The sequence below is a fragment of the Bufo gargarizans genome, chromosome 6 (assembly GCF_014858855.1).
Source record: "Bufo gargarizans isolate SCDJY-AF-19 chromosome 6, ASM1485885v1, whole genome shotgun sequence".
Taxonomy (NCBI): domain Eukaryota; kingdom Metazoa; phylum Chordata; class Amphibia; order Anura; family Bufonidae; genus Bufo; species Bufo gargarizans.
The window spans coordinates 302,763,787-302,790,121 of record NC_058085.1 but is presented as its reverse complement, the minus strand read 5'-3'; the positions used below and the strand labels follow the sequence as shown (position 1 = coordinate 302,790,121).

The window sequence follows — 26,335 nt, the reverse complement described above, 5'->3', positions numbered from 1 at the left end:
AGAACACCGAGCCCTCGAGCAAGTGCCTCCATTCTTTAAGGGCCTGCACGATGGCCAATAACTCCCTGTCACCAATCTGATAGTTGCACTCCGCGGAAGACAGTTTCCGGGAGTAAAACCCACAAGGAAGCAGAGGACCCTCTGGTGTTCTACTGCTGAGACAGAAGGGCGCCTACTTCCGTCTCAGACGCGTCCACCTCGAGGACAAAAGGCAACCCAGGGTTGGGATGCGACAGAATCGGAGCCGACACAAAGGCGGACTTTAGAGCCTCAAAAGCTCGGATGGCCTCAAGCGGCCAGACCTGGGGATTACTGCCCTTCCTGGTCAGATCCGTGAGAGGCTTGGCTAGCATGGAAAAGTCCCTGATGAACTTCCGATAATAATTGGCGAAGCCCAAAAAGCGCTCCAGGGCACGAAGACCACTGGGCTGGGGCCACTGTAAGACAGCCGAAACCTTCTCAGGATCCATGGAGAACCCCTCAGCGGAAATGATGTAACCTAAGAAGGTTACCTGGGATCGGTGAAATTCGCATTTCTCAAGCTTACCGAACAGCTTGTTCTCTCGTAACCGTTGCAACACTCGTCTGACATCCAGAATGTGGGCCTCCATGGATTCAGAATATATCAAGAGGTCATCCAAATAGACCACCACACACTGCTGCAACAGGTCACGGAAAACATCGTTGATGAATTCCTGGAAGACTGCGGGCGCATTGCACAACCCAAAGGGCATAACCAAGGATTCATAATGACCGGTCCTGGTGTTAAACGCGGTCTTCCACTCATCGCCCGCCTTGATCCTTACCAGGTTATATGCCGCCCTCAGGTCGAGTTTGGTAAAGACCGTGGCCCCTTTGAGGCGATCGAACAGCTCGGAAATTAAGGGTATCGGGTAAGAGTTCTTGATCGTGATGCGATTGAGACCCCTGTAATCGATGCAAGGCCTCAACTCACCGCCCTTCTTTTTCACAAAGAAAAATCCAGCCCCTGCCGGGGACGAGGATTTGCGAATGTGTCCGCGTGAAAGCGCCTCCCTCACGTACTCCTCCATGGCCTCATTCTCCGCTACCGACAGTGGATAGACTTTGCCACGAGGAGGAATGGCACCAGATTGTAACTCTATGGCACAATCGTATGGGCGGTGCGGAGGTAGGGCAACCGCACGCACCTTATCGAATACATCCCGGTACTCCTTGTATTCAGGAGGCAACAGAGAGTCCGAGGAAGTACACAGCAACTTGACAGGCCCATGGATGCAACTAGCCCCACACTGCGGTGACCACGAGAGGATCTCGGCCGATCTCCAATCGAAAGTCGGATTATGCTTCTGGAGCCAGGGGTACCCCAAGACCACCGAGTAGTGTGGAGACGAAATAACCTGGAGACAGACCGACTGTCTGTGAACGGCACCAATGGCCATCCCCACTGGAAGGGTCTCATGAGTCACGTGTGGCGGCAGAAGGGGTCTGCCGTCTATCGCCTCAAGAGCCAGTGGGGAACCTCGAGGCTGCAGAGGAATGGAATTGGCGGCAGCGAACACACTATCAATGAACAAACCACCAGCACCAGAGTCCACCAACGCCTGGGTCGTCACCGAGCCCCCGACCCAGGAGAGGACGACAGTAATCAGTGGTTTGTCAACACGGGAAACCGGGGACGAGGAGACTCCACCCAAGATCTGCCCCCGACAGGATCTCAGGTGCGAGCGTTTCCCGGACGGTTCGGGCATGCCAACCGAAAATGCCCACCGAGACCACAGTACATGCATCGGCCCTCGCGTCTCCGGAGTACCCTCTCCCCCTCGGACAGGCGAGCAAACCCCAGCTGCATGGGTTCACCCCCAGACAAGTCATCCCCAGGAGGCGTGGGGGGAGAGGGAGGCACGGGTGGGACAGCAAACGTAGGCGCCAATCTGTTAGAAGACCTCCGCAGGCTCTCCTTAAAGGAAGGTCTCTCCCTGAGTCTGGTGTCAATCAAAATCAGGAAAGAAATAAGAGACTCGAGCTCCACTGGTAGGTCCTTAGCTGCAACCTCATCCTTCAAGGCATCCGAGAGACCATGAGAGAAAGCAGCGACCAGAGCCTCATTATTCCAGCCCACCTCTGCTGCCAGGGTACGAAACTCAATGGCGTATTCAGCTACGGATCGTGAACCCTGTCTGATGGACATAAGGAGCTTCGCAGCAGAGGCAGCACGAGCCGGCACATCGAATACCTTCCGAAGAGAAGCAACAAAACCGGAAAACTCGGCAACCACCGGATTGTTGTTCTCCCATAAAGGGCTGGCCCAGGCCAAGGCCTTGTCCGAGAGCAGCGAGATCAAGAAGCCCACCTTTGATCTCTCAGTAGGAAAGGCATGTGGCAGCAACTCGAAATAAATGCCCACCTGGTTAAGGAAACCTCGGCACTGAGTTGGCTCTCCCCCAAAGCGCTGTGGAAGGGGGGCAGAACCGGTCATACCCCGAAACACCGCAGGCGCAGCAACAGGTGTCGGGGTAGACTCTGGCGCAACAACCGGAGCGGCAGTAGGAGCGGGCCCAGGAGCGACGACCGACCCATCGGCAACGGAAGCTAAATGAGCCGTGCGTTCAAGCAGGGTTTGCTACGCCACAGCGAACCGACCCAACAGGTGATCCTGCTGATCAAGTCTGGCAACCAGCGTAGGTAGCGAGGATGGCCCTGTACCGTCAGAATTCATGGCTTGGTCCTAATGTCATGGAACCATGAACCAGACGTACAACAAGAGATAAGTGGAAAATAAGAAGGCTTTATTGAAAATAAAGCTGTAAGGCAAAAGTCCAAACGGATGGCTAAACCGAAGCAGGGTCTTGCGAAGCCAGAGGTCAGGAACCAGAAGGGTAGTCAGACGAAGCCTGGATCAGGAACCAGCAGGGTAGTCAGACGAAGCCTGGATCAGGAACCAGCAGGGTAGTCAGACGAAGCCAGGATCTGGAACCAGAAGCAGCAGCAGTCTTAGAAGCATGTGAACACAGGAGGACCAAGCAAGGAACTGAAGCCACAGACCTCCTATATATATGAGCTAGGCATCCAGCTCCTCCCAGTGGGAAGGAGAAGCCGCAGGGTGGGAGGCTACAAGAAACCTAGAAACCAAGATGGCCGCCAGCACATGTCAAACGAAGGAGAACAGCAAGAAGGTAAGACCATGACACACAAGGCATGAGCCACTGTGATTAAATTGAGTGCATGTTCTGCCTGGTTTAGTTTAAGTTGTCTAAATAAAAGACAGTACTAAATGAAACCCCAAAATTGCATTTTAAGATTCTAAAAATAGTCTACAGGGAGTGCAGAATTATTAGGCAAGTTGTATTTTTGAGGATTAATTTTATTATTGAACAACAACCATGTTCTCAATGAACCCAAAAAACTCATTAATATCAAAGCTGAATATTTTTGGAAGTAGTTTTTAGTTTGTTTTTAGTTTTAGCTATTTTAGGGGGATATCTGTGTGTGCAGGTGACTATTACTGTGCATAATTATTAGGCAACTTAACAAAAAACAAATATATGCCCATTTCAATTATTTATTTTTACCAGTGAAACCAATATAACATCTCAACATTCACAAATATACATTTCTGACATTCAAAAACAAAACAAAAACAAATAAGTGACCAATATAGCCACCTTTCTTTGCAAGGACACTCAAAAGCCTGCCATCCATGGATTCTGTTAGTGTTTTGATCTGTTCACCATCAACATTGTGTGCAGCAGCAACCACAGCCTCCCAGACACTGTTCAGAGAGGTGTACTGTTTTCCCTCCTTGTAAATCTCACATTTGATGATGGACCACAGGTTCAATGGGGTTCAGATCAGGTGAACAAGGAGGCCATGTCATTAGTTTTTCTTCTTTTATACCCTTTCTTGCCAGCCACGCTGTGGAGTACTTGGACGCGTGTGATGGAGCATTGTCCTGCATGAAAATCATGTTTTTCTTACCTTGCAGACTTCTTCCTGTACCACTGCTTGAAGAAGGTGTCTTCCAGAAACTGGCAGTAGGACTGGGAGTTGAGCTTGACTCCATCCTCAACCCGAAAAGGCCCCACAAGCTCATCTTTGATGATACCAGCCCAAACCAGTACTCCACCTCCACCTTGCTGGCATCTGAGTCGGACTGGAGCTCTCTGCCCTTTACCAATCCAGCCACGGGCCCATCCATCTGGCCCATCAAGACTCACTCTCATTTCATCAGTCCATAAAACCTTAGAAAAATCAGTCTTGAGATATTTCTTGGCCCAGTCTTGATGTTTCAGCTTATGTGTCTTGTTCAGTGGTGGTTGTCTTTCAGCCTTTCTTATCTTGGCCATGTCTCTGAGTATTGCACACCTTGTGCTTTTGGGCACTCCAGTGATGTTGCAGCTCTGAAATATGGCCAAACTGGTGGCAAGTGGCATCTTGGCAGCTGCACGCTTGACTTTTCTCAGTTCATGGGCAGTTATTTTGCGCCTTGGTTTTTCCACACGCTTCTTGCGACCCTGTTGACTATTTTGAATGAAATGCTTGATTGTTCGATGATCACGCTTCAGAAGCTTTGCAATTTTAAGAGTGCTGCATCCCTCTGCAAGATATCTCACTATTTTTGACTTTTCTGAGCCTGTCAAGTCCTTCTTTTGACCCATTTTGCCAAAGGAAAGGAAGTTGCCTAATAATTATGCACACCTGATATAGGGTGTTCATGTCATTAGACCACACCCCTTCTCATTACAGAGATGCACATCACCTAATATGCTTAATTGGTAGTAGGCTTTCGAGCCTATACAGCTTGGAGTAAGACAACATGCATAAAGAGGATGATGTGGTCAAAATACTCATTTGCCTAATAATTCTGCACTCCTTGTAGATTGCTTATTTATGCTAATGCTTAGTTCAGATGTTAGAAAGCATATGTAATGATGCGGATACTTTTTAGGTTGTCTGTAAATTGCACATCTGAGGCCAGCATAAACTAGTGACAAAAACCCTAATTCTAACACTCTGTCACTTACTTTTATGGTAATATTTTTCTTAATATCACCATTGAGCAGCTACAATGGGACCTGAGTATTGGAGTCTGGGTATTCATGAGATACAGCAACTCCAACTCTCTTGTAGCTGATAGATATCTTTATATACTGTGCATAGGGAGGTAGCTACCAAACAGCAGCTGGAAATACAGCACCCCATAAATACCTAGAACTCCAAACATGCCTTATTGAGCTGACTTCAAAGCTCATGTCCTGCTGCAGAAATTATAGCGGAAATTAAAAATATAAAAGTGATCCAACATTTGAATCAGGATCTCCGTTACAAATTTATGCTGACCTCAAGTACGGTAGCATAAACCTGGTGACAGATTCAATTTAAAATTCCATTGAATCTCTGGCCCACCAGTCATGAGGAACATGTTATATGATCCTCAAAACTAAAGCTCCATCTCAAATGTACTCAACCATCTTTAACAAAAGTTGGGGTACTCAATGAGAACTGGTCCTGCACCTGTTACACTTATACCTCATGCCTTGAAAACCCTGAAATGTTTTGTGATAACTTCCTGAGATACCAGTTATGATTATATAGTGTGTTCTGTTTTTTTTGTGAATAAATGTTTTTTGAAGTTGAGTAACTGTGTAGTAGAGTACAATATAAAATTGCCATCATGTCATCATGTATCTCTACTTTACATAGTTACATAGTTAATACAGTTGAAAAAAGACATAAGTCCATCAAGTTTAACCAAGGGGGTTGCGAATCCCAGAAGGAAGAGAGACTCAGATTTGTACACATTTTCATAAGCCTTAATGTCATTTACTTTTAAGAATTCATCTAAGCCCTTTTTAAAACTGTCCACTGTTCCTGCTGTGACCATGTCCTGAGGAAGTCTATTCCACAGATTCACAGTTCCTAAAGTAAATAAGTTTTGACACTTCTTGAGACTGAACTTTCTCCAGTTGGAGGCAGTGCCCCTTGTCTTTTGAGGGCATTTGACATGGAAGAGTTTTTCTCTGTATTTTTTGTATGGCCCATTTTTATATTTGTATAGGTTAATAATGTCCCCCCTTAGACATCTCTTCTCAAGACTAAATAAATTCAATTCTTTTAATCTTTCTTCATGACTAAGACCCTCCATTCCCCTTATCAGTTTAGTCACTCTCCTCTGTACTTTTTCCAGCTGCAGTGCATCCTTTCTATGGACTGTTGCCCAGAACTGAACTGCATATTCCAGATAAGGCCACACCAACGCTTTGTAAAGTGGTAATATTAGATCCCTGCCCAGCTAGTCCATGCCTCATTTAATGCATGACAATATCCTGGTGGCCTTAGAAGCAGCTGATTGACACTGTATGCTGTTATTTAATCTACCATCTACAAGACACCTAGATCCTTCTCTATAAGTGACTCTCCCAGTGTTACATACCCTAGGACATATGATGCACAGAGATTATTACTACCAAGGTGCATAACTTTACATTTATCCACATTGAACCTCATTTGCCAAGTTGATGCCCAATCACTCAGAGTGTTCAAGTCAACTTGTATTTTCTGGACATCTTTCATAGACTGCACAGTACTACACAGCTTAGTGTTATCTTCAAAAATAGAAATGGTGCTATTAATCCTGTCCTTAAAATCATTAATAAATAAATTAAATAATGGAATTCCAGGTTCTTCACTCGCAGGAATACAGCTATAGTTTCTGCCTGTACAGCTGAATAAATCTCAAAAAAACAAAATATAAGTATGATGCTGCATAGTACAGATTCTGCCACGTAAAACATTGGTGAGCAGTTGCGGAACTGTTCACCTTGGAGAGATACCATATGCATATAACAAGTCTAACTATGTCCAATGCACCACAAGCGGATCTCTTGCGCTACATGTATCAGGGACATCCTTTTTCTAGACTATACTATTACATTATTTCCTGTTTGACAAAGGTTGCCACAATGTCTAAACCATCCTGACATCACTTTCACTAGGTAGTGATAAATCAATAAAATCTAAAGTGTGGATGTAAAAAAAACTATGAATGCTGTTGAGAATGATAAGCCAACTGCTACTCCTACTTGGAGTTGTTTGAGAAAAACAAGCGCAAAAAAACAAGGAATATACTGTATAGGTGCTACTGGAAAAAATTGAAGAATCTTAGATGAAGTTAGTTGAAAATAATGTAGTCATTAAGTCTACATGTTTATCATTGCCTTCAGTTGCTTTCATCCGGTCAACATATTGTCCCAAACAAATTATCTGTTAGATGCTGAAAAGCTTTTGACTGAATAAATTGATTTCTTCACCATCCAAGACTTTACAATTGTTCCAGCAGAGCCTGTACAAGCTTTGTCTTTTTGTCAATTTATTCTATAGCTAAATTACAATGCACAAAAGCAAAAAAAAAGGGTCTTTAAATATGTCTGCTCAAGAAAAGGTTGAAAAATCAAGCAGTATTCCCTCTGCGGGAGAATGATCATCTTGACAAGTACAATGACAAGCTCATTGTTTGGGATCAATAGTGATCTGTTTCATCAGCTGTGGATATATTTAAAATCCATGGTTCTTATAAGAAATGTGAGGAATATGGGGAGATATAATTCCATCTGACATAGGAAATAGGCTTCACAGGTGGCCCATCCTCAAAGCCTCACAGTGATAACATTTCACGCCTCCAGCAGCTGGATTGGAAGCAAACTTATCTGACAGCATGACCCCCCTGTGGTGGACCTGAGCTGGTTAACTGCATTAAAGAAATTTCCCCAGACATCATGGAATCGGGAGTTCATAAGGACATAAATCCCATTAACAGACCGGTCTTACATCTAATGAGGAACTGGTGGCAGTCTACAGAGCTGTCAGGGCTCTGTTTAAATGGGGCAGAGAAAGAGCTCTCTCAGCCTGTCAGGATTGTGAGCGAGTGTTATGCCACATCAGGGGTTGCCTGGACCATCATCTTTCACTCCCCATGCCTCCCTGTGCCCCTGTGCCCATGTGGACAGGGGGTGTCCGTGTAAAACTGTGCCAAGCTGACCTAATGTACTCCCAGGGAGTGCGGAACGTCACATCTCAGTTTGAAAAGTGAATAAACTGCAGAGCATGATCCCAACGTAGTGTGACTTCAGAAGGGGCTAGAAGGTTTGGTTTGTCACATAGTAAAAACATTGTCTTTAATAAAAAATGAACAATATTTTACCATAATTTGCTATAAAGAATAAGGGGCTGTTTATATCTCATTGACACTTCCCATTGAGCATATAAATTTTAATGCACTAAAAACATATGTAAAATGTACCTTTTGATGTACCCATAGTGAATAATTTTGGGCAAATTTAGCCCAAAAGTGAATATTTTTCACTACACTTATCCTTATTTGTGTATGTTTTAATTGAACGACAGAATAGCATAGCATACCCCTGTATTCTATCCTAAAGAAAAAAAAAATGATTGAAAATATATGTTATATATTTTTTTTTTAACATTGTAGTCTAACATTATATTTCCATCCTTTAAATATATACACTTATACATATACACATATTCAATACCAGGGAAATTTTAACAATTAGACCCTCTCCCTAAATATATATATATATATATATATATATATATATATATATATATAGAGAAGGAAAGTCCGCAGCACTCCTTTAAGTAAAAAAGTGAAATTTATTCACAGATGTCAGACAACGTTTCGGTCCTCTCACAGGGCCTTTTTCAAGTCAAGTGAACAAAAAAGTGCAAAGTGCAAAAATAAATACAGCTCTACAGCATGACACAATCCATTATCAGCCAATAGAGTACTAGTGCACTCCCATTCATGGGTGGACTACAATTCATATAATTAACTCCATATATTGCCGTACATACCAACTTCAATAGCAGTATATCAGTGATACATTCAATAATAATTCATCATCATATGTGTACATAAGTGTATATAATAAAGTGAACCGTGCAATTTAAAAAAAGTCCTTGACTATATTACCTTGCCTCAAGCCTGCTGGAGAACCGAGATAGTTTGTGGAGAAGGCGTCTCTACTTGTGTCTGAACACGCCACTCATCCGCGTCCTCTGCTCCTTACTGCGCATGTATTCAACCCCCTTCTGTTCAAGCAGCTTCTAATACTCCTACGTCGCCTCTACGGTGGAAACCAGCGTGATGACGTACGGTCGATCACGTCCAGGCGCCGCACACAGACAAATCTGCGTCAGCGTATAGACAGATCGCTCGCGCCCCATCACGAGTCCATATCCACCATCTTACTTTAGGCAATATTTTTGGGCAATAATATCATGCCTCCATAACTCCCATATTTATCTCGTCTCCATCTACACAGGGCTCGGCACTGGCAAAAAGTCAGCATACATATATATCTCTGATCCAGACAAATCATTGTAGCTTCCATTTAGTTCACTGCATATAGAGAGCAGACAACATCAGGGTATAGGCCATATATCCAGTGAACTAAAAGGAAGCTACAATGATTTGTCTGGATCAGAGATATATATGTATGCTGACTTTTTGCCAGTGCCGAGCCCTGTGTAGATGGAGACGAGATAAATATGGGAGTTATGGAGGCATGATATTATTGCCCAAAAATATTGCCTAAAGTAAGATGGTGGATATGGACTCGTGATGGGGCGCGAGCGATCTGTCTATACGCTGACGCAGATTTGTCTGTGTGCGGCGCCTGGACGTGATCGACCGTACGTCATCACGCTGGTTTCCACCGTAGAGGCGACGTAGGAGTATTAGAAGCTGCTTGAACAGAAGGGGGTTGAATACATGCGCAGTAAGGAGCAGAGGACGCGGATGAGTGGCGTGTTCAGACACAAGTAGAGACGCCTTCTCCACAAACTATCTCGGTTCTCCAGCAGGCTTGAGGCAAGGTAATATAGTCAAGGACTTTTTTTAAATTGCACGGTTCACTTTATTATATACACTTATGTACACATATGATGATGAATTATTATTGAATGTATCACTGATATACTGCTATTGAAGTTGGTATGTACGGCAATATATGGAGTTAATTATATGAATTGTAGTCCACCCATGAATGGGAGTGCACTAGTACTCTATTGGCTGATAATGGATTGTGTCATGCTGTAGAGCTGTATTTATTTTTGCACTTTGCACTTTTTTGTTCACTTGACTTGAAAAAGGCCCTGTGAGAGGACCGAAACGTTGTCTGACATCTGTGAATAAATTTCACTTTTTTACTTAAAGGAGTGCTGCGGACTTTCCTTCTCTACTGAATTTGTCCCATATCGAGGGACCACCGCGGGCACCTGCACTATTATATTTGCACTGAAGGGAGTGCTGCCTGAATCTTTCTATGGATATATATATATATATATATATATATATAATGGAAAAAGAAATTCAAATAGGAATGTGATGACTGGTCTACTAAATCATTGAACAGATGTTCTGTGGTGCAGGATAATATGAGGAAAAACTACATATTAGGATATATTTACAGAACATTGCATTGGCTTTTTGCAATGTATACAACATTTATTTCAAACAAGCTAAAAGCAAAATAAAAACAAAACAAGAGAATTTCATGTCCTGACACCACTGGAGATCATCTAAGGCTTTAAATAATTCCTGCAAAAAGCTATGTGGAATTCTGTGAACAAACTTTAAAACATTGGGTGGTTGTTAGCTATCGTTAAGGTAAGGATTATGTATGGAATACTCATACCTGCCTATGACAACTAAAAATGTTCTGTCCTTGTGCGGAATACAATTCTAAACACTTCTAAGAATCTGTATAACACATTAAAAGCTATCATAGGCTTTTTGGAACATGCAGGTCACATTCAAATCAAACTCCACTTTGGGGGGGGGGGGGGGAAGCATTTTGATTTTGACCAAGACTTTTGTGATTGGGTTGAATGGTATGATGCATCCTTGTTTGGTTGGCATACCATTCCAGGTTCTGGCATCTAAATTGGGAACACAATATAAATTGTTTTGCGATTTTGTGCAACAAATGATCCTCTTTTCAACCTTTTGTCCTACTGTTCAATGTCGGACTGTGAGACCTTGGGTGCACCAAAGTAAAAGATTTCAATGTCTGCATCCACCTTTCATTGTTTTAATAATATGTTTTATTTTTGCATATTTTTTCCATCAGTTTTTGTACTGTCTAACCTGATTCAAGTTTGCCAGTAGTTATCATCTGAAAGGATTCAAGGAAATCATAGAAGAAAAAAAATAAATAGAAGTTTAAAAAAATTAATAATTTAAAGAAGTGTTCAAGAGTAGGGGTAAGTGAGCACAAACTGCAGAGTTTGGGTTTGTACCAAACTTTGCAAATTCAGGTACCCGAACCCAGACTTTTTCACTTAAGTCCGAGTTTGTTGTTCGGGTAATTTTATTATTTTCCATTATAACATAGTTATATCGGAAAATAATAGCATTCTTAAGACAGAATGCAAAAGAATATGGCCATTTAGGGGTTAAAAAAAAACTAAAACTCACCTCATCCACTTGATCGTGCTGCAGCAGTCTCTTCTATCTTCATTCAGCAGGACCTGCCAAAGGACCTGCGATATGCACAATGACATCACCACACTCACCACGGGGTCAACCCGAACTTTGGTGTGAAGTTCAAGCGAACTTGGCGAACCCGAATTTCCACGGGTTTGCTCATCCCTATTCAAGAGCAATTAAAACTATACTCAATGTCTTGCCAATAGTTAAAAACAATATATTCACCTTGTCGATCCCTCACAGTTGTGACAGTGTCCAGCTGGAAGGAAGGTCATTGCTGCAGGCAGTGATAGATGTTTTGAGTACCAGAGCAGGAAGTGGAGCACAGTGGGGACCCAGGCGCTGTTGGAACAGCAGTAGTGGGGATCAGCATAGTGAGTATAAAATCCTTTAGTGTTTTAAACCGTTGTCAGACCATTGAGTATAGTTTTGTGGAATAATCCTTTAAAAACTAATTTACGTTGGGCTAATAAGCAGACAATATCTGGAAGAAAGTGTTTCCTGCCTGTCAGTGAAGTGCTGCATTTACGATTGTTCATCGTTTCTGTGTAGCAGAGTGCTGTTCACATAAAACGATCTGCTGCCCAGAAAAGATCATTGAGGTGTCTGCAACAAAGATCATTTCACCTAATAAACAAGAATTTTGGTGGGCACATCTGAAGTGCTAAACATATGCAACTACGTAACTGCATATAATTAACGCACATTAACTTCTATTTTAATACATTGAGACATATACTGATCAAACAGATTACACTCTTTTGGTATGGATCTCATTATTAGTTGTTGAGTGAGCATGCTCGGCCAAACTGCTGTTCAGCTCGAGCATCGCTATGCTCGGCCAAATACTGCGGGCGCTCGAATGCAATTTAATAAAATGAAAGTCAATGGGAGACCTGAGCATCAAACAAGGCACTAGTGATGGACGAACATCTGCCGGGACTGTTCGCAAAATGTTCGCGAACCGCAAGTTTGCCGCGGGTCCCATTAATTTTAATGGCAGGCAAACCTGAAAACCAAGAAATAATTACTAGAAGTGCACAAATAATTCCACAACATGGACAGTGACATACCAGATGTATTATTCAAATTTGCGATCTCCATTCATAATTTTTTTCAATGCGAAATATCGGCAATATGCGCATGTGCAAATGCAATATGCAGTACCTAAATGCACTATAAAGAAAGTATATTGGTATATAACACCCCACTTCAATCAGTTTATTTTTTTGAGGGGGACTGGTATATCACACCAGTAGAAATGATTTGTTCCAATAACGCTTGTCCCTCTATATACCTGCAGTATTGCAGCAGAACTGCACACAACTGCCGCACAATACAAATGCACTATAATATACAGGGTGGGCCATTTATATGGATACACCTTAATAAAATGGGAATGGTTGGTGATATTAACTTCCTGTTTGTGGCACATTAGAATATGTGAGGGGGGGGGGAAACTTTTCAAGATGGGTGGTGACCATGGCGGCCATTTTGAAGTCAGCCATTTTGAATCCAACTTTTGTTTTTTCAATAGGAAGAGGGTCTTGTAACACATCAAACTTATTGGGAATTTCACAAGAAAAACAATGGTGTGCTTGGTTTTAACGTAACTTTATTCTTTCATGAGTTATTTACAAGTTTCTGACCACTTATAAAATGTGTTCAATGTGCTGCCCATTGTGTTGGATTGTCAATGCAACCCTCTTCTCCCACTCTTCACACACTGATAGCAACACCGCAGGAGAAATGCTAGCACAGGCTTCCAGTATCCGTAGTTTCAGGTGCTGCACATCTCGTATCTTCGCAGCATAGACAATTGCCTTTAGATAACCCCAAAGATAAAAGTCTAAGGGGGTCAGATCGGTAGACCTTGGGGGCCATTCAACTGGCCCACGATGTCACCAGACATCAACACAATTTCTATCTGCTCCGCACGTGTTAACCTCGGCGACATGTCAATGGCTGTAAACAAAGAGAAACTTGTAAATAACTCATGAAAGAATAAAGTTATGTTAAAACCAAGCACGCCATTGTTTTTCTTGTGAAATTCCCAATAAGTTTGATGTGTCACATTACCCTCTTCCTATTGAAAAAACAAAAGTTGGATTCAAAATGGCCAACTTCAAAATGGCCGCCATGGTCACCACCCATCTTGAAAAGTTTCCCCCCTGACATATACTAATGTGCCAGAAACAGGAAGTTAATATCACCAACCATTCCCAGTTTATTAAGGTGTATCCATTTAAATGGCCCACCCTGTACTTTCTAACATAGAAAGTATATTATAACATTGTACAAGGAAGGCAATCCATTAGAATATACATAAAAAATAAAACGTAACTTTTAATAATGTTACTATGAGGGTCCATTTAGACATCTGTAAGTGTTTTGCGGATCCGCAAAACACGGACACCGGCAATGTGCATTCCGCAATTTGCAGAGCGCACATCGCCGGCACTATAATTGAAAATGCCTAATCTTGTCTGCAATTGCAGACAAGAATAGGACATGTTCTATTTTTTTGCAGAAACGGAAGCACAGATGCGGAAGTGCGGGTCAGCAAATGCGGATGTGGATCCGCAAATGCGGATGTGGACAGCACATTCCGGCCCCATTGAAAATGAATGGGTCTGAGGACCCATTTTGCGGACATGTGAATGGAAAAGATATCCCTCAAAATAAAATAAATTAAATTATTAAAGTTAAGCAAAAAGCATAGATGTGGTAGGCAATAACAAGTGCTTGACGGCACTAAATCAGGTGCTCGGCGGCACCAAATCAGAAACCATATGTTTTACCACAATCTGGGGGGGTTCCAGTGCACATCCATGAATCCAGGAGGGAAAGCAAACACCATCTATACCTGGGCTAGATGATGATGTGGTATTGAAGGACAGGGTTGGCAAAGACCTGTCCCTGATAGGGGGGTGCTATTCTGGCCCTGTTAGACTAACCACAAACCACCCGCCCTGATAAGAGCGACCCATCCGGAACCTTACCCTATATAAAAATGGCTCTGGTAAGCCCCTAGCCCCTAGGTCCCTGACTTCCAGATGATCACTATATAGATCTATTATGAAAGTATTCATATTCATGTTCATTATGAAAGTATATTATAAGTATATTGCACCCCTCTGTGTATCACACCTATCGATAGCACACCTGTATCAGTCCTTAAAAAGACTTTTGTGTCCCTATTAGCTAGCGTTTTGTGTCCCTAAAGCCTGTCCCTGCTCCACACAGCAACCTCTCCCTACACTGGCAAAACACTGAATGTAAAATGGAGGCCAGATCAGGTTTATTTATAAGGTAGGGGGTATGTCCATGTGCTGAAATGTCTCAATTGACTGTCCTGTACCACCTGATGGATATGTCATGGGTCAAAGTTCATCACAATGTAAAATAATTTGGTGGGCACGAATATCGCATGTTTGGCAAATCGCGAATGTGCAATGTTCACTGCAAAACGACCGCCGGGCGAACCGCAGGGCCATCTCTACTAGGCACCCCCTGCTCTGAAGAAGAGAGGGTGTCTGGTTTGCAAAAAAGGGTTAGAAATTGATAGAAATCCCATCAAAATGTTTTGGAAACAGCATTAAGAGGATGACTGGATGTGTCTTGGACTCTTATTACCTATGACATACAATAGACAACCATACAAAGGGTATACGCCAAAAGCCAGGTATGTGCAAGCCAACAATCTATCCATGAGACAGATAACAGTCAGCATACCTTACAATGGCCGTCTTGTGCAATATGAGACATAGAAAACAGCTCTCATCTGACTGAGAGCCAGTAAGCCTCAAAGTTGCTTTACATCTGTTGGATGGCTTGGGTGGACCTACACACCTAGATCAATATCATTAGGATGACAAAAAGTTTTCTGATTGTCCAAACATAATGTTCAATAACCTTTCTATACAGTTTTGTCACATAACCTCATTTGCATAAACATGGGCATATGGGAAAGACATGTAAATGAGCAAAATCTGCCTGAAAAACAATTAGCATGGAAAATTTGCAATCTACACTACTCATGTGACTAGTGTTGAGCATGAATATTCGAAAACCCAAATATTTAGAATATAGTGCTATATAGTCATAATAATGAATATTATTTTTTTTTAACACACTATATATCACTTGATCATCCCTCACTTTTTCTAGCTTGTGGGCCAATGAGAAGGCTTTGTCACAGCTTACCAACATCGCTAGCAACCAATAGAAAAGTTGCCTACCCCACACCGGTATTTTGCGTGCATTACGTGAATAATACAATGATTTTCGCAATCAAGAATATAATCACAAATTTGCAAATATCTGACGAATATTCTATAAAATTTTCATGAAATATCACAAATTTGAATACTGCCCCTGCCACTCATCGCTGCTCATGAACAGCGCCATCTATTGGATTCATAGTCTTGTCATAAGACTATGAAACCAATAGATGGCACTGTTCATGAGTCATGAACAGCACCATCTATTGGTTTCATAGTCTAATGACAAGACAAAATAAAAGAACAAAAAAAAATTGGTGTCACAATATGTAGAAACATCCATATTATAAAAATATATTCCCCATATGGCAAACAGCAAAACGGAAAAAAGAGTCCAAATGGCCGATTCACCGTTTTTGGTTGCTTCATTATATACAAAAAAGTGTGATCAAAAAGTCATACACACCCCAGAGTGGTATCAATGAAAAGTTGATTGTCCCGCAAAAAAATTAGCCCCCATACAGCTCTGTATGCATAATTACAAATTTTTATAAGGGTCAAAATATAGTGACAAAAAAATTAAACTAATTTTTTCCCACTTTTTAAAATTATACATATAAGGTATTGCTGGATTCGTACTGACCTGTATAATTAAAGTAACTGGTCAGTTTTATCGCACATCGAACGTTGTAAATAAAAAACCTGTAAAACTGTGGTAAAATGTTTTTTTTTTGCAATTTCACCAAATTTGGTTGCGTTGGAAAGTACAACTTGACCTGCAAAAAACAAGTCCTCATATGGCTTCGTGAAGAGGCAAATTAAAAAGTTCTGGGTCTGGGGAGGCAGGGAGTGCAAAACGGAAATGCAAAAAAAAAAAAAAAAAACTCCAGGCCTAAAAGGGTTAAAATTACAAACTTGGACTTCATGGCCTTCAACTTAAATCAGATAAAAAGCATCAGAAAATCTTGAATAATTTAGAAACCATGTTTATTACCAAAAACCTTCATCCATAGATATTTCTCCAATAGATATTTCTCTTTAGAACCATATTGGACTAAACCAAAGTATTGAAACTACATATCACCAACTATTGTAGAAGACATTTGAGTAGTCAAGCCTACCACTTTGGATAAACTGGTCTATAAGTTGGCTTTTTGTTTAGCAAATAGAAGTAGGGATGAGCAGACCGGTGGATGTTCGAGATCGCTGGGTTCGGCCTAAATTTGGGTCAAAATTCGGGTTCGAAACCCGAACTTGACCCGAACTCGAACCTGTACCCAATTGAAGTCAATGGGGAACCAAACTTTGGTGCACTAAAATGGCTGTAAAATAGTCATAGTAAGGGCTAGAGGGCTGCAAAATGGGGGTAAAGGACAATTGCCCTGCAAACAAATGTAGATAGGGAACTTACTTAAAATAGCATAGAATATAAAAGAAAAATAATAATCTTGAACTAGTAGGCGGAGGTCAAAGTGGAGTAGGAGGTTCAGGAGGCAGTGGACGTGGCGGTGTAGGTGGAAGCGGTGGTGGAGGAGGAGGTGGTGGCCAACACTGGTTTAGTTGTTTTTTTATTTAAAAAAAATTCCTTACATTTTTATTTTAATATTTTTTTTAAATAAATTTTGGGAAGACCCCAAAACATTGGTAAATAGAAAAGAGAATGCAAAGAGAAAGTGCGCTGGAGTCTAACAATGGGTGGGAGCTGCCGTAATACTTTGCTATTCAGCACAAAGTACGGACAACGTGAACATGAGCTTTTCTACTTTGGCTGTGGACAGGCACCTGCGCTTGTCTGTGATCACCCCTCTGCCGTTCTAAACACACATTCAGACAATACACTGGCTGTAGGCAGGCCAACACCTCTAAGGTGTAAATGGCAAGCTCAGGCCATGTGCCCAATATGGAGCCCCAGAAGTTGAATGGGGCAGACCCATCAGTCAGTACATGTAGGCGTGTGCACACATACTGTTCCACCATGTTGCTGAAATGCTGCCTCCTGCTAAGACAATCCACATCAGCTGGTGGTGCTGCTTGTTGTGGTGTGATGACAAAGCTTTTTCACATTTCAGCCATGCTAACCCTTCCTTCTGAGGTGCTAGCGGTGCCCCAGCTAAATTGGTGACTTCTTCCTCCTCCTCTGCCTTCGCCTTGTGCTTCCGCTGAACCCCCGCTGTCAGGTGGGAAAGCCATCAGCAGCACGTCTACCAGCTTGCGCTTGTACTCGCGCATATTCCAATCAAGCTCCAGTGACGAAATTAAGGACGGCATGTTGTCCTTGTAGCAGGGATCCATCAGAGTGGCCGTTCAGTAATCAGCACTGGTTATAATGTGGGCAACTCGGCGGTTGTTGCGCAGGCACTGCAGCATGTAGTCGCTCATGTGTGCCAGGCTTCCCAGAGGCAATGACAAGCTGCCCTCTGTGGGAGGTGTATCACCTGTTTCCTCCCAGCCACGCTCTAATGATGCCCATGAGCTGCTTTGGGGGCCATCCTGCTGTGAATACGGTTCCTCCTCATCATCATCCTCCAGAACTGTGTCCTGGCTGGACAGTTGTGTACCTGGCATCTGTTGGTGCAGGAACCCACCCTCTGGGCCACTTGTGAATGACTGGCCTGATAACCGTGAAAATGACCCCTCTTCTTCCTCCTCTTCATCCTATGCCAGATCCTCTTCCATCATCGCCCAAAGCGTTTTTTCAAGGATAAATAGAAGTTGGATAGTAGCGCTGAGGAAGGCATCATCGGCACTGGCCATGTTGGGGGGAGTACTTGAAACAGCGCAACATGGCACACTCGCATGCCCAATCATTGGTGGTGAAGTTGTGGTGTTCTGCAGAGGGAATAATCCATGCGTGCTACAGCTGAAACACCACTATCGCCTGCTGCTGCTCGCACAGTCTCTCCAGCATGTGCAAGGTGGAGTTACACCTTGTGGGTACGTCGCATATGAGGCGTGAGCGGGAAGGCCAAAGTTACGCTGCAGCGCAGACAGGCGAGCAGCAGCAGGGTGAGAACGCCGAAGTCATGCACAGACAAACCCACACATTCTGCAGCAGCTCTGACATATCGGGGCAATTTTTAAGGAACCTCTGCACCACCAAATTCAGCACATGCACCAGGCAAGGGATGCACATCAAACCAGCTAGGCCCAGAGCCACAACGAGATTTCGCCCATTATTGCACACCATCAGGCCGGGATCAAGGCTCAGTGGCACTAATCACTTATCGGTCTGTTGTTCCATGCCCGTCCACAGCTCCTGTGCAGTGTTTGGTTTTTCCCCAAAACAGATGAGTTTCAAAACAGCCTGAAGTCAGTGGTGCAGGTGTTATGCTGACCGGATGAGGAGGCGGTAGAGGAGGAAGCAAAGTAGGAGGAGGCAACATGAGGCAAAGAGAAACGTCCTGAAATCCTCGGTAGCGGAAGGACATGAGCCAAACTGCTATCTGCCTCAGGCCCAGCCGCCACTGCATTTACCCAGTGTGCAGTTAGGGAGATATAACGTCCCTGCCCGTGCTTACTGGTCCACTTATCATTGGTTATGTGGACCTTGCCACAGATGGCGTTGCGCAGTGCACACCTGATTTTATCCGCCACTTGGTTGTGCAGGGCAGGGATGGCTCGCCTGAAAAAGTAGTGGCGGCTGGGAACCACATACTGTAGGACCGCCACCGCAAAAAGGTTTTTAAAAGTCTACGTCTCCACCAGAAGGAATGACAGAATTTCAAAGGCCAGGAATTTTTAAATGCTGGCATTCAGGCACAGGGATCGTGAGTGGGTAGGGGGTACTTCCTCTTTCTCTCCAGTGTTTGGGGGATTGACAGCTGAATGCTTCCATTGGACAGTGTGGACATGCTGGTCACGGTGGTGGAGGTGGTGGTGTTACTGTCACATTCTCTGTTTGCGGGGTGGCAGGTGCCGCTGTCACTCCAGAGGGGAAGGATGAGGCCGAGATTGCAGCAGAAGAGGGAGCAGGAGGAGCCTGAGATATTTCTTGATTTTTGAGGTGGGTACTCCACTGCAGCTTGTGCTTTATATTTAGATGCCTAGTCATGCAGGTGGTGCTCAGGTTTAGAACATTTATGCCTCACTTCAGGTTCTGATTGCAGTGTGCAAACCACTCGCGTCTTGTCGTCAGCACATTGTCTGCCACGCCAGGGAACTCTTGAAGCTGGCTTTGGTGTGCTCAGTCCCTAGGTGCGGTGGGCAGTAGAGATGGCCTTGCAGTTTGCGAGGTGGTCGTTTTGTAGCAAACTTTGCTCGTTCGCGATTTGCCAAACAGGTGAAAATATGGCGATGTGTGCCGATGCAATATTCTTTTGCATTGTGCAGAACTTTGACCAATGACACATCCATTAGGTGGGACAGGATAGGCAAGAGATGATATACCACATAGACACACCCCCTACCCTATAAATTAACCCGGTCTGGCCGCCATTTTACATTCAGTCTTTTGCCAGATTAGGGAGAGGTTACTGTGTTGAGCAGGGACAGAATGTTAGGGAAATAAAACACTAGCTAATAGGGCCACAAAAGTCCTATTAAGGACTGGTATAGGTGTGCTATCGATAGGTGTGACACACAGAGGGGTGTGATATACTTATAATATACTTTCTAACACAGAAAGTATATTATAGTGTATTTGTATTGTGCAGCAGTTGTGTGCAGTTCTACTGCAATATGCAGCTATAAAGAGTGACAAACGCTATTGGAACAACTAATTGCAACTGGTGTGATATACCAGTTGCATTCCAGACTTCAGGCTGTAATTGACTGCAAAGGATTTGCAACCAAGTATTAAAAAGTGAAAGTTTAATTTATGATTATTATTCTGTCCCATTACTTTTGGTCCCTTAACAAGTGGGAGGCACATATGCAAACTGTTGTAATTCCTACACCTTTCACCTGATTTGGATGTAAATGCCCTCCAATTAAAGATGACAGTCTGCAGTTAAAGCACATCTTGTTTGTTTCATTTCAAATCCATTGTGGTGGTGTACAGAACCAAACATCTTAGAATTGTGTCGATGTCCCAATATTTATGGACTGTAATATCTGACTGTACCTATAATATACTTTCTATATAGTGCATTTGTATTGTGCAGCAGTTGTGTGCGGTTCTGCTGCGATATCACAGCTATACAGAGGGACAAACGCTATTGGAACCACTAATTGCAACTGGTGTGATATACCTGTTGCCCCAAAACATACTGATTAAGGGGTTTTATATACTTTCTTCCGGCAAATAATCAATAAGGGGTTCTATATACCTGCTTCCACAAATACTGCTCTTCTATAGGGACTTTGTCAAAGGGTCAATTTGAAAATGACAGGCAGAGGAAGAGGCAGGCCATTCCTCAGGGGTGGTAGGGGTCGGGCAGAAGCACCAGGCAGGAGCCTAAGTTGGAAGTCGGAGATGGTGCGTGTGATTATGTCAAAGGACGCACCAGAGTTGGTTGAGTGGCTGACTCAGCCTTCTGCTTCTGCACCTTCCTCATCCTCTGTATCTGCACCCTCCTCTCTCTGTGCTGTGTGGACCCCCAAAGACACAACCACCACCATAGCCCCTCCACTCAAGTCAGAGGAATTATTTTCCCATCCATTCCCAGACCTTACCAATGTGCAACCATTCTTGACATTGCATTAGGAAGAGGAGGTAGCAACGGCCACCACCCAGCGATCTGATGTTAGTACCCAGATCAGCCCAAGGACGGAGGTCCCTGCTGTTGCTGCCTACTCCGAGATCTCTAATGTTAAAAGTGGTGAAGGTGACGATGATGACGTGTCAATGGATGTCATGTGGGTGCCCACAAGAAAGGAAGAGGAGGGGAGTTCAGAGCAAGAGACAGAGCAGCAAATAAGGGGTAGAAGGAGGAGAAGCAGGCAGAACTCTCACAGTGTACAAGGAGGCAAAAAGCAGACTGCAAATGTATCTGGAGTGAGCCATCCATCATGCATGGTCACTTCTGGTGCACCCAGGACCCTGGCACATGGCTCAGCAGTGTGGGATTTTTTTAATGTGTCCGCTGCTGACAATAGTGTTGCTATTTGCAGCCTGTGATGTCAACGCATAAGTTGCGGTAAGCCCAACACTCACCTAGGGATGGCCGCCTTAAGAAGGCACCTGGCCTCCCATCACCGAGCACAACGGGAGTAACACAGTCAGAACCCACAATACCACACTCCCGGCGCTCCATGTCCTGCTTCTTCTCCTTCTCCTCTCTCCTCCCATTTGTCCTCCACTCCACTTTCCACCCTGCCGTTGTCGCATTCATCTGGCAAAAGGCAGGCTCCCGTGGCCCAAATGTACAAACATAAAAAGTTGATGACGCCGGAAAACCCTCTTGCCTAATGGCTGACCGCCGGCTATGTTGGAACTGCTAGCCCGCCAACTACTGCCATATAAACTGGTGGACTCGGAGGCCTTTAGAAAATTTGTGGCCATTAGTACACCGCAATGGAATGTCCCCGGAAGGAAATATTTCTCCCAGACGGGCTTCCCACAGCTTCTGTATATGGCCATGTTCAGCAGCAAGTGAATGTATCTCTGGCACACAGTGTCAAGATACATCTGACCAAAGACACGTGGTCTAGCAAACATGGACAGGGAAGGTGCATAACTTTTACTGCCCACTGGGTGAACCTTCTGACGGCCATCAAGCATGCAAACCATGGCACCTGTGTAGATTTGGTGTTACCACCATGGATTGCATGCAGGCCTGCCTCTTCTTCTCCTTCTCCTACTCCATCCTCCGTCTCCTCCTCAGCTGACTACTCCTTTTTCACTGCTTCTGCCTTTTCTGCTGCACCCCCCAGCTCCCCAGAACCTATTTGATGTGCCAAGTGAGGCATTGCCATGCTGTGCTGCGGCTGTTGTGCCTGGAAGCCAAGAGCCACACCGGTCCTGCACTCCTTTCAGCTCTGCAGTAACAGGCCTATTAGTGACTAACGCCGCTCAATTTGACAGTTGGTAAAGTGCTGTGCGACAACGGTGCCAATCTGCTGAGCACGCTAAAACAGGGCAGAATGACACATGTGCTATGCATGGCACACGAGCTGAACTTAGTCGTGCAGTGATTTGTTGCCATATACCTCGGGGTCCATGGCGTCTTGCGGCATGCCAGGAAAATCTCTGGCTATTTTAGAAGATCTTACACGGCCATGGCTTGCATTGCTAACGTTCGGCCGCAACATCACTTGCCCGTCAGACATCTGTTTTGTGACTGCCCGACGTGCTGGAACGCCACCATGTATATGCTTGATAGACTGCTGAAGCAGAAATGTGCCGTTAATGACTACCTGTACAAACTCTGCGGCAGGACAGGTTCTGGGTAGCTTGTTATTTTTTCATCGCGCCAGTGGCTGCTCATGTGCGACGCATGCAGACTTCTGCGGCCAAACTGGTCAGTCGCAGCCAGGGCGCCATCAGTGACCTCGTACCTTACACTTTCTTTCTGGAGCGTGCATTGCATCGTATCATTGATCAAGCCGTCGAGGAGTAGGAGCAAGAAGATGAGGAAGTCAAAATGCTGAATGAATTCCCAAGGGGGCTACTCCATCTGAGACAAGTCAGCAGGAGTCTGAAGAGGAGTCAGAGGAGGATGGTGCCTAGGGGAAGAAGGAGGAGGAGGAGCTAGAAGAGCCGGCTTTAATCTTTTCTGTGATCTCTTGTGTTGTCCGTGGATGGGGTGAGGAGACCAAGGACAAAATTCTCCTGGACGATGAGCAGAAGCCAGGCTGCTCCACCACTTCCAATTTAGTACAAATGGGGTCCTTCATGCTCCAGTGTTTGAAGAGGGACCCCCGTATAAAAAGCATAAAGTGCAAGAACTAGTACTGGGTGACAACGTACTTAGACCCCCAGTACAAACACAAAATGGCGGATATGTTACCAGCATCACAGAGGGCTGTCAGAATGCAGCATTTCAGACCTTCCTATGAGAGATGCTACATTCTGCTGTTGCAGGGTGCTGGCAGAGGAATTTCCACCCACAACAAAACAGGTGCGGGTACCAATCCTATCGCGCATGCAAGAAGAGGGCGGTTTAAAGATGTGTTGGTCACTTCGGATATAAGATCATTCTTGCAGCCAACCCATCGACAGCTGCCCTCCAGATCCAGCCTCAGGGAACGCCTAGATCGACAGGTGTCCTACTATAACATGGCTAATGTGGACACTCTGAGAAGCGAGCATCCCCTTGACTACTGAGTGTGCAGGCTTGACCTGTGGCCAGACCTGGCACAATTGCCATGGAACTCTTGGCTTGCCCCTCGTCGAGTGTCCTGTCCGAAAGGACGTTCAGCGCCACGTTTAATTGAATTTCACCATTACCATTGGGGGATTATTCAAAAGGGAGAATTACATTACCCATGTTTTTAATCTGTTTTATATTTTTAGTTCTTTTAAACATTAGTGTTGATCACGAATATTTGAATTGCAAATTTTTATCTCGAATATAGGCACTTCGAGAATTTGCCAGTACACATGATTCCTCCCTGATTTTAGCTTGTGGGCCAATGAGAAGGCAGCAATATCTTTGATTTTAGGAGTAGTGTTGATTGCCAATTTTCGTAATGCAAATTTTTGTATTGCAAGTTTTTGTAATGAGAATCAATGAGATTGTGAAAACTCAGATCCAATGGTATATTCTAACTCCCAGGCATTACCATGGTGACAGGGGACTCTTGTCGGGGAGGAATATGCCAATGTGGAACAACTGTACAGATTTAAAAATAAAAAATATTAGTAATATTCAAAAACAAGAATATATAGCAATATAGCTAATATTCATGTGTTTGACATGTATTTGTACTGGCCTGCAGTAAAGTTGTTACCCAATGACCATCTAATATACCTCCAGCCACATAATCGCTTGATGTTTTCTGTCCGGTGAATACATTTCTTTTGGGGCCTATAATCCACTGGCCTGCAGTAAAATTGATTAATTTGACCATCTAATATACCTCCAGACACATAATCACTTCATCTTCAGCAGGGGATCGGGTGGGAGACAATGTGAAGGAACTAGAGGCACTGTCAACCATCCAATCTACTACCTCCTCTACATGTTCTGGCCTCACCATTCGTACACCTGTATTTCACCCTACAAATTAACGCTGAACGTTCTGCTGTGCACCTGAGGAAGGTGTTTCATTTCATCCAGTGTAGCTGGCACAGATCAACCACGTCCACGTCCTCTTCCTGTAACAAGAGCTCCACCAACACCAGCAGCACCACAACCAAATTAACTATATTAATTTTCCTGTCAAGTATGCAGTGCAGGTGTACCGCACACAAAAATGGGTATATGTCACCCACTGAACTAAAAGACAGATAAACTATTATATTTTGGTACAAAGATTGTGTATTGCAACCACACAAAAAAGCTATAGGTCACCCACAGAATTAACAGCCAGATTAATTATTAAATTTCAGTTTCAGGGGTGCAAAGCTGGTGCATTTTACCCACAAAAGATCGCTATAGGTCATCCATGGAATTAACAGCCAGATTAATTATTATATTTCTGTGTCAGGGGTGCAAAGCTGGTGTATTGCACCCACAAAAAAATCTCCCTCATTTCAGCTGCCTGCTTCCTGTCCCTGCACTACTCAGAGCTGATGGGTGGTGCTACACGTGATCCAGCTTATATAGAGGCTGGGTCACATGATACACCCGCCAATCACAGCCATGCCATTAGTAGGCATGGCTGTGATGGATTCTAAGTACCCACAGCTTAAAAGCGTGTTGATTGGCTGTCCTGCAGCCTTACAACAAGCTTTATTAAATGCCCTGAACACCGAACTCAAACTTTTTCTGCAAATTTCGGGTTTGGGTTCGGGTCTGGGTACCCGAACTTGCAAAGTTCGGTAAGGACTCTAACTTTGCAATTTGGGTTCGCGTAACACTAAACAGAAGATGTACTGGACACATTCAGTAAGAAAAATGTTTAAATCTTACCTCATTGACTGATGTGAAGTAGCGGTTTTGCATAAATTGTGGTGAATTATCATTCCTGTCCCTCACAACTACTCGCACTTCATGGGTAATGATGCTTCCAACCTTTAAATTTGTACATTGAATTTTGACACCAAAGGTCCTGATGGACATTGGTGGCTGTAAAGGTAAATAATGAATAGTATTATTAAGTGATTTACATAAAAAAAAAAACATTTAATATATTATGGTTCATTTCTATATATTTGCTAGCTAAAAGTTCAGGCACAAAATGCCAAATTATTAGTTAAAAATGGAGACTTAGATCCAACTGTATTGAAAACAATTTGGTTAGTTTGTCTGAGAAATTCTCTGCTAGAAGAAATATGCCAAGATTTGTAAGGAATCTGTAAAAAAATAATTTTTTCTATATAAAAAAGAAAAATTTAATTTATCTGATGTTACCATAAGGTTATGACACAAAGATGAACCCCTTTCTTATAACATAACCATTAAATTGGATAGAAATTCATTGAATAGTCAGACTGTTGTATGTTGAATATAGAATAATTCTAAAATCCCATTAAAATTTTAAATCAGTTTGGGTCTGAGCACTGAGACCCCCGCCAATCCACAGATTGAAAGAAAATAAGTACACACATAGTGTATTCTCTCTATTCACTTCTAAG

At 43.5% G+C, this 26,335-nt stretch overlaps 1 protein-coding gene across 1 annotated transcript in view; it reads right to left on the bottom strand.

Annotated features, from left to right (window-relative positions):
• The window catches only part of PCDH15 (protocadherin related 15), a 1,384,495-nt gene that overhangs the window by 1,196,419 nt on the left and 161,741 nt on the right, over nucleotides 1–26,335 (bottom strand). The window contains exon 4 of the mRNA XM_044299661.1: nucleotides 25,671–25,826. Coding sequence (XP_044155596.1) covers nucleotides 25,671–25,826 — 156 coding nt within the window. The remainder of the gene's footprint in view (nucleotides 1–25,670; nucleotides 25,827–26,335) is intronic.